This window comes from Sander lucioperca, chromosome 15, assembly GCF_008315115.2.
Source record: "Sander lucioperca isolate FBNREF2018 chromosome 15, SLUC_FBN_1.2, whole genome shotgun sequence".
In the NCBI taxonomy this organism is placed as follows: Eukaryota; Metazoa; Chordata; class Actinopteri; order Perciformes; family Percidae; genus Sander; species Sander lucioperca.
This window is the reverse complement of record NC_050187.1, coordinates 11,828,659-11,838,643: the sequence shown is the minus strand read 5'-3', so window position 1 is coordinate 11,838,643 and position 9,985 is coordinate 11,828,659. Positions and strand designations below refer to the sequence as shown.

Below are 9,985 nucleotides of genomic sequence, written 5' to 3'. Positions count from 1 at the left end.
GAGCCTCAGCTCAATATTAATTAGCAATTTTCTTTATTGATTTCAGTCACAATTCTACTGTTTTCGTGACTTCTGTAGTGGATTCCTAGGATTTGCAGGTCACTAACATCATTTACTGAATGGTAGAAGAAACGGAACATTATTTGGCCTTTGAAATGAGGAATTAATTTAGTGTAGCAAGATATTAAACAACCACATAACCAATGCTAGTGGACACTGGTGGAAGTTATACATTGACATTTTTTCCCCAGGAACACTTTATTCACAGTTGAGGTCTATGGGAACTGGTATTAAAGATCTTAAGCACAACATGAATACAAAAGAGGAAACAATGAATTGAGAAACATTGCCCAGTGCAGTTATTTATTAATTATGACAAAAACAAGTAGGAAAGTTATTAACAAAGCCCATCAAAAACTACACAAACTCCCTTTAAATAACTGCTGTGTTCTGGTGAGTTATATTGAAAACAGATTTAATGATGTCAAACATCAATTTACATCAGCTGACAGTCTACACAAAAGCCCTTAAATTAAAAACACACATGGACACACACGCACGTGCACCCCCCCCTTTGGTAGTAGTAGTCCTTTGGTTTCAAACCCTTTAACCCTTTAAATCACATGATACCGGTCCCTGGTTTCCAAAAAGACAGATAAACTAGACTGATGCAGCTTTTCAGTCAACACATCGTATTATCTTCACAGACTGTTGAAAGGTTCCAGACCCACTGACACTGGTTAGTGGTCCAGTTTTAGATACAGCCACAGTCCTAGTCTTGCAGTGGAAGCGCAATGTGTAAAGATACCTTGGCAGTAGGACTAGGAACGTGTCATTTCCATTCATCAGATAAAATGTATTTTGTATGCTGTATGTCACCTGTGTCCAGCCAATTATAGCATACACATGGGTTGTCCTGAAAACAAGATACATTTCAGATTGTTCAATGAAGAAAGAAAGTGTAAAGTTCTTGGACTTTCTGTTACACATGAAATGTTTTGCCTGCCACCTGCTACTCTTTTGTTACGTTTAAGTTGGAAGTTTTATCAGATGTTTTGTGAGCAGATAGTGACAATCCTAACACATCCACGACAGTTGTAGAGTACTTAAACAAAGTCAAAAAGTTCAATTCATCTCCTCAGGAATGAACTACATCCACCTCTCGTGCTCAAGACTGGGAGGGCAGGACCAGGCCAAAGTGCAGCACCAACAGACCATCCTGGAGCAAAATAGAAACAGCACCAAAAGAATCACTCAAAAGTATTCCTGGCCTTGTATAAAATTTCCCATTATTAAAATTGTTTGTTCCTACTGTGTGTCTTTGTGGTGCTTACCTGTAGTGCCTCTTCACCCACAGAGTTCTGTATGTCTTTGAGTGACTGGTAGTGATCTAGGAGGTGATCTCCACAAACCACATCCACCTGCAGGACACAGAAACACTTCAGACCACGGCAGCAGAGATTCAATCAGAAGCCATTTTCACACATGCACAGCAAACCTTAAAATTATCTACGTAGACGTTACCCGGCAAAACTGTATGTGAGAACGCAAATGTCAGTCGGATCTGTCTGTGTGTGTGTGTGTGTGTGTGTGTGTGTTTGTGTTTTAATTATTTTGCCACATGGTTTCAAGGCATTCAGGTCAGCCCTGCACAAAAATCTTCAACATTCTGGAGGGACAAATTATTAGGCCTTCACATTAGAAATGTTTTGGTTTTGACCAAACTAAACAATCTACTGTACCTCACAACCTCACATCACAAATGCAGGGAAACATTTAAGTGACCAAAACACTGAACATACAGGAGATGCCTTGGATATTGATGATAAACTGGAAGGAGATGATGGGGTAGACTAAAACTTCAAGATTAACTAGTCCATTCAAATGATTCTAAAAAGGTGTTAGAGTTTAAAGGTGAGAGTTATACAACTGTTCAGACCTGTGCTTCACCAGACAGTGACCTTATGTCAGTCTTTCTCTGTCCTCTCCACGTTTGTCCAGACAGGCCAGGGTGCAGCACTGAGGCCAGGAAATCAATGTAAGCTGCTAATCCTCATCCACGTGTTACTAAATACAAAATACACCAACACCTGAACACTCTGTCAAACTGACCACACATTTTAGTTTGTCTGTGCTCTGAGGAAAGGAGGACACTCCTGATTGTAACACTGATAACAATCACGAGCCTTCTCTTACAGCATGTCCACTCTGAGGTATCATTTCACTAATTAAGTGATTATAATCTGATTAAGGTTGTTAGGGAGTGTCTGTTGTGCTTTAGATATACTGTAGGCACCCGGCTGAGTTATGGCCTAAGCAGTTGACCCTTCTATGTTGGGCTCTGCTTGCACTCCCCGGTGTATACATGTGCATTCCTCAATGCACTGCTTGTTGCTCTGGTCATGTTTTCAGGCCTTAGCTTTTGGATATGGCTGATGCTGACATGAGTCCAACAAAGAGATAAAATGTGCTGAATTACATCAAATAGTCATCAGTAGGGCTTGGTATGGAGTTCGGTACTTTTTTAGGTACCGTCCGAATTGCCTCGATACCATCGATTATCAAAAAATGACTTGTCATTCGGTGCTAAATTTCGATACCTAAGGGGTTAATCTCGTCAATGTCAGTGAGCCAATAAACATGCAGCATGCTTATGTGCTCAAATGCAAACGTGATGGTGATTGGCTGTGGTGAGGCATCAAGGAAAAGCATTAGTTTACGCCCAGAGACCTGGCTCATTAGCATGGGTAAACCCTGACGAACTTCCGGCAAATTTGAGATTTGCTCTGCAAGTCAGTCTAGCGAAGAGCCCATTCAAACCCATTTCCAATGTCCCCAAAATCGAGGCACCAATCACAACCGCTGAGGCGGGCTTTACACCAATCACAACCATTGAGGTGGATTTTACACTACGACGATAGCGCAGCAACGGCGAACAGCTTTTTGTTTACATTCAACATGACGGCTACCGAAGCGCAGCGTCACCCGGATCGTTGGTCTGATTGGTTGGACTATCCAATGCGCCCTCGAGGCATTTGAGCGGCGTCCGTTGGTGACGCCCCTTTGGAAATAAACTGTCAATTAACCTTTCCCAGACCTACTCTCAGTTACAGCTGAGAAGGGTCTGGTGTCAACCAGGCTACTGGCTCATATCAGCTAAAAGTTAAATTCCACTTCTCTTTTTAGACCATCAATTAGGCATGTGACTTATAAATAACCTGTTTGATTCCATGTTAGGTATTGGGACAAGGTTACACTAATCTTTCCAAATACCTTGTACAATTACAAACTGTAAAAATCTACTGTAAAAAAAAACTTTATGTATAGCACACACCAGCTGGGTAATGCAGCAGCCCGTCATTTGACACCTCAACTGACACATACAGCACACCCCGATTGCACCAACACTAGGAAATAAAACAGTGGCACATCTGACCATTCTGCTGGTGTATAGTTTACATAGACTGACACTGTTGTTTTGATATGCATCATACGCGGGTGTGTGCTGCCCTTAAGTGTGGACATTAGTGTACGTTAATGTAGTTAAGCCACATGTGCTTGCTGGCTGCACACCAGTTTAAAAACACTATTGGCAATTACGAAATAGCGGTTTTCTAATACGTAGAGGCACCCACTCACTTAAATACACTAGCATCACCCTGTTCACGCCTACACCATGCTGTAATGCCGACTTCCTTTGCTGTCCTGTTCCAAGTCTGTCTAAAGTGACAATCAGGATCAAGAACGTGGTCATGTCAGTTTGTGAACTCATTAACTGTAAGCCTGGCAGACAGACCATGTGAGCGGAGAGGGAGGATTTTCGATGGAGCACAGCCGCCTGATCTCCCGCTCCAATTTCACTCGGTGTGTTACTGCAGCAAATCACATGCTCTGCTGGCCCACTCACCTGGCAGGTAGAGCTCAGCTCCATCTTCCTCCTGATAAACAGCTCCACGTGGCGGACAGTGGCCTCGCCCGACACACGAACGTACCGCCTCTCTAATGGCTAAACAGGGACAGGGTGTTCAAAATCTATCTCATTAATGCAATTATCTAATCAACCAATCACATGGCAGCTGCTTCAATGCATGGTCCTGGTCAAGACAATCTCCTGAACTCCAAACTGAATGTCAGAATGGGAAAGTAAGATGATCTAAGCAACTTTTAGCGTGGCATGGTTGTTGGTGCCAGACCGTCTGGTCTGAGTATTTCACAATCTGCTCAGTTACTAGGATTTTCACGCACAACCATTTCTAGGGTTTACAAGGAATGGTCTAAAAAAAGGAAAAACATCCAATATTGCACGAGCTCACCAAAATTGGACAGTTGAAGACTGGAAAAATGTTGCCTGGTCTGAGACATTCAGATGGTAGAGTCAGAATTTGGTGTCAACAGAATGAGAACATGGATCCGTCATGCCTTGTTACTACTGGGCAGGCTGGTGGTGGTGGTGTAATGGTGTGGGGGATGTTTTCTTGGCACACTTTAGGCCCCTTAGTACCAATTGGGCATCGTTTAAATGCCACAGCCTACCTGAGCATTGTGTCTGACCATGTCCATCCCTTTATGACCACCATGTACGGTAGTATGGTGTTCCTAATAATCCTTTAGGTGAGTGTATGTTCGTACATCCACACATGCAAACAAATAGCTCTATGAGGATTGTAAACACGGTGGAACATACCGGATCAAAACTTTTCAGAAGAATGTAATTCTTCAAATACAGAATATGGTATTAAATTGGAGAAATGTAATTACAAATTAATACATAATGCAATGCTCTGAGTAAAAAACTATTTTTGGCAGTATATCCAACAGGCTCTGTTGTTAAAGGATAATTTGACCACAGATGTCCTAATGGATCAGCAGGTCTGGGTGGAGCCTTTAGAACAACCTTTATTAAGTCATTATCCATGTTGCCCCTTTAGTTTCTGTTACCTTGCACCATAATAATCTAATAAGAACAGTTAAAAATACACATTGTAAATATTTGACATCATTACCTTATAGTTATTGATACCCTCTTCAGCCCTGAAAACAAAACAAGAGTCATAATACAGTCAGGACAACTTTTTTGAACTAAGCAAGCAGTCAATTTAAGACAAAGGGACCATCTCATGGCATGTCTACGTAACTACAGGGTCATCTTATTTACTGCTACAAACTGGGTTCCACTTTTTTCCTTAAAGTGCTAATATTATGCTTTTTGGCTTTTCCCCTTTCCTTTATTGTGTTATATATTTTTTTTGTGCATGTTATAGGTTTACAAAGTGAAAAAAAACAAAGTCCACCCCAAAGGGGAAAAAAAATGGTGTATTCTGAAAATTAAACCACGTAAACCTATTCTGGTACAACCTCTAAATACAATTATGAACCTGAAAATGAGCATTATATGAGCACTTTAACGCAGAAGACATGGTCACCAAGAGAGTGTGTGTACTTGAGTGTCTACAGGCCAAAAGCAAATCCACTATCCTTTGAACTAGAGCTTGTTACCTCTCTTTTTTATTGTCTCTGATAATAAGAGACTAAAGTACAGCAGTGGTTCCATTAATAATTTAGAGAATGACTTACACCACAAGCAAATTAACAGCAATTAACCTGCAGTTAGTTTCACCCTGGCTGTAATGGTACTGCTACTTGACATTCATCTTTTGAATTTGTATTTTGTAAATGGGACACAGAGGACACCATATGCCTAGCACTTGGCCCTTTTCACAAAAGACTTTTGAACATGCCATAGCTGCAAATACACAGGTGTGATTAAAAACATGAATGGCTGCATTCCATTTAGGGCTGCGAGTTGCAGGGTCCTGGTATTGTGCATGCTGACTCATGGGCAATGCTGACGTGGAGCAGAGCCATCATTAATGTTATTAGTTACACCTGTGCTTTTACTGCTATGACAAGTCCAATGCTGTGAAAATGCCAATTGGTTACACTTGTTAGAACAAGGTTATTAGGAAACGGACAACAAAAATAGACAGAGAGAAACCTGTTTTCTGCTCTCCTTTTAAAGAGGGCATGTTGTTTTGCATTTTCAACATCATGCTGAGAAATAAGAAAAGAAAAGTAGACAAATGTTTTGCCATTTGACTCTGTCTGATAGCCCCATAGGCGACATCAACCTGACACCAGGTTTGGCGAATTAACTAATTAAAGCGTCTCACTAACGACATGAAGAATGACGTTAAGCTGAGGGAAACCGTTAATTGTAATTAAGAGGGATTAATACATTTGCAAACATTTAGATTTTCTTTGTGTAGGGCCTTTAAATAATATCTACATATGCATAATGTCTAAAAGGTTGAGTTTCTTCCATAGCCAATACAGATGCAACTGATGCTGGTCAAGGACTAAAAAAAACATTAGATCCTTACCCAACAAACTCCAGCAGCAGAGATACATCCAGCTCGGGAGGAATGGTGAACACAGACTGGGGAATGTTATCCTTCTTCTGCCTCTTCAACACAACAGGAACCGGAGAAGAGACTACCACTGGCAAGCAAAATGACAAACTCTCAAACTTTTGCTACAGTTTTGCTGAAAATCTCCAATTTAGTAATGCTTAGATTTAAATGCAAACACTGAAGTTAAAATGCCAAACACATTATACACAATGGAAATCTGAATGTTGTTTTGGGATAATCAGTCACTCTTTTCTTCGAGGACCTTTGTTATTAATTAATAATAATTAATGAATTAATGAATTAGTTATTTTGTTCAGTCTTCCCAAGTAGACACCACTGATCACAGTATGCTAAAACGTTATTGTGTTTGGGTTGGGTTTCACTGTTGTCGAAAATACTCTGATTGGCCAAATGGGCACTGCAGTAAGAGAAGACCAATTTGTTACCGATGACAGAGAATGGGGCAGTGTCATTCAGGCTCCCAAGAAGCTCTATGACCAACAGTGTGTTAAATGTGTTGTTGTTGTTGTTAATTATAATTTGTTAGCTCATCTGCTGTGTGGGAATTAGCATCGCAATTAATTTAAATGTAGTACTTTAATAAGCTGTTAACACAGAATAACAGTGAAATACTGTGTGACATTACATGCAGAGGATCGCAATCATCTAACGTTTGCCCCAAGCCTGTTTACTTAAACTTTTAAGGTTGAACTATTACCTGGTTTTGGCACTTCCAACCCTCTCTCTTTGTAGAACTTACACATTTGTTCTCTTTCGACTGTAGTACAAAACAAAAAAAGTTCACAATAGAATTAAAACAGATAATGTACACAAATTATGTTAAACTACATCTAACTGTATGTATACAGTACTTACACTCCTCTAGGAAGGGAACCATTTTGTAAACAATATCTTGCAGTTGTCTATCAGGCCTGAAAACAGAGGTAAAGCGTTTGAAGCTTAACACTGACTGCTTCATCACAGATCTGAGTGACAGCAGGTTTACAATCCTAAAAGTACTTAAGCGTTTGACAATAAACTAACTGTATATACATGAAAATGAATGCATCTCACACTTTTAATTACTTTTTTCCCCTCTGAATAGCTTAAACTCAACTATAAAAAAATATATATTAATTTAACAGGTACAGAAGGTGATACGAATCAGCCAATACATCAAGAATGAACAGACCTACCTGATGTTGTATAGTGGTTGTGTCTGGTGGACGACAATGCTGCATGTAGGACACCTGTTGCTGTAGAAAAAGTACTTCACGATGCAGCTTTTGCAAACTTGGAGAAGACAAAAGACATCACAATGTAAGACACAGTCAGGACCTTATGTATGTCAACGTAGCCACACTAATATGGACTTTTAAAGATGATATAAAAATTTGAGACCTTATAACTATATATCAGCCAACGTAAAACAATTTTAAACACAACCACATTTGGTAAGAATTTCAATTAAATTTGCTTGTTAAAGTAGAGAGGCCAAGATATTTAGTTTGCAGTATGTTTTTTTTTCCGGCATTAAAAATAAACTTATCAACTTATCCTTGCTTGACAAACTATGTAATGGAGACAGTTTTATTATATATATTTGGCATTTCTGTACTCAAATGTCTCTTTACTCTTGTCACCATATGCTTGCTGATACAGACACACTACCGGTCAAAAGTTTGGGGTCACTTCGAAATTTCCATTCCACTCCATTATAGACAGAATACCAGCTGATCTGAGTGGGTGGCTGATCTTTAATGCAATATCTACATTGGCCATTATCAGCAACCATTCATCCAGTGTTCCAAAGGCACATTCTGTTTACTAATCTGATATCATTTTAAAAGGCTAACTGAGAAAACATTGGAGAACCCTTTTGCAAATGTAAGTACATAATGTAAAATGAAAACTGCTGCCCTGGTTAAAAAAACAATGCAACTGATCTCAGCTGGTATTCTGTCTACAATAGAGTGGAATGGAAATTTCTAAGTGACCCCAAACTTTTGACCAGTAGTGTATATCAGCGTTAAGCTACTATTGGCTGATTCATAAAACAGTTTATCAGCTGGCCTTTTGAGTATAGTCCTGTTAAATCTGACGTGTGTGTCAGGGAGTCATTACGGTAAAATTAACCACTCAGTTCACGTGACTCCTTGAATCCTCTCAAGGTCCTCTAAGGACTCCAGGAGTTAAAACAGACCTCAGTTATAACTCACATGTATGCAGGCACTCTGTGATGGTGGTTGCATCGATGAGGAAGCCGCAGCAAAGGGCACAGCGGATATATGGGTAGAACTGATTGAGAGGGAGCTTGGGCTGTGGGAAAGTAAGCAAATCATAGTCAATGGTTAACGTTTCAGCTTTAAAATATTAAGATGTAACGTTAGGATATAATTGACAGTTATCAGAAAGGGAAGAAAATACAGGAGACATCTTCGTTATGAATAGTTAAAGTAAAAGAGAGCTTAGCTAGATGTGAGAAAATAAATGGAAACGTTATTACCTCTTCCTCTGAGTCGCTGTCTGAGATGTTCGTTGACCATTCATGACTGCGACCATACATAGGTGACATTCCCAACAACGGCTGCTTACTAACAACACTACAACAAACCTCCCCTTTCTCTTTAAGTACGAGAACAAAACAAGTACGTTACAATTTAACGGTAACGTTAGCTCTAAACGTCGACGTTTTTAGTTGCCAGTGAAGTTAGCTACGCTTAGTAAGCTGGCTAACATTAGCTTGCTTATTATGGGCAGAAAATTAAACACACATGCGCTTATAGATAGAAGTTACAGTTTAGTTGCTAATGTGACCTCACTTGGCTATGTTAAATGCCCCAATGCGGCTTTCACCCAAAAGAAAACTTTGACACAAACTAGCTACTTCCTAACTTTATTTAACGTTACTTTACAGCCTTTCCACTCACGATAGCGACTCAACTTCCCTCGCGCGCGGACACAAACAATACGACGTCCGGCCTAGATCCTTCAGAATAAGTGTGACCTGACCAGAAAAGCAACACATTCTGTCTAAACCGGTATAAAATCTTATTATCGTATACTTCATCCCTACATTATCATTAAATCTGTATCCGTGCAAAAAATACAGGTTCATTTCACAACAATTCAATAGCAATATTGAGTCAAACATACACAAGTGTGTAAATCAGAGAATGAGGGAACATAATTGAAATTAAATCTACAGCATAAATAATACAGTGACTCATTATTTTTCTAATAATTCCACACAATTTATAAATCCGCTACATTTATTTTGAAAACACAATTACGTATTTTCCGGTGATAGCTATACACGAGGATGAAGGTTCTATTCTGATTGTGTCAACAGGGGGCACCCGAAGCATGTAATTACGGCCAATGCCATGACATATATGTCTATGGCCAAGGCAATATTTACAAAAAGTCACTTTTCTTGACGAACAAGTCATTCATATGTTTTTGGTTGTTCCTGTATTCGTGTCTGTGTTTATTCTTTTCTGGTTTTCTCCCATTTCTTTTAATTTGTTTTTGTTTTTGTATAAAAATGAAGAGGTATTGCTTTGACGGTGCCC

The 9,985-nt window shown here is 39.6% G+C and overlaps 1 protein-coding gene across 1 annotated transcript; it reads right to left on the bottom strand.

Annotated features, from left to right (window-relative positions):
- Positions 1-19: 19 nt before the first annotated feature.
- On the bottom strand, positions 20-9,422 carry pcgf6 (polycomb group ring finger 6). Its single transcript, XM_031284096.2, has 10 exons — positions 8,917-9,422; positions 8,630-8,729; positions 7,607-7,703; positions 7,287-7,342; positions 7,129-7,188; positions 6,381-6,498; positions 5,004-5,031; positions 3,908-4,006; positions 1,335-1,421; positions 20-1,219 (listed from the first exon to the last, which is right to left on the bottom strand). The coding sequence occupies exons 1-10, from the start codon at positions 8,983-8,985 to the stop codon at positions 1,169-1,171; spliced, it is 765 nt and encodes a 254-aa protein (XP_031139956.1). The 5' UTR covers positions 8,986-9,422; the 3' UTR covers positions 20-1,168.
- Between the last annotated feature and the right edge of the window lie 563 nt (positions 9,423-9,985).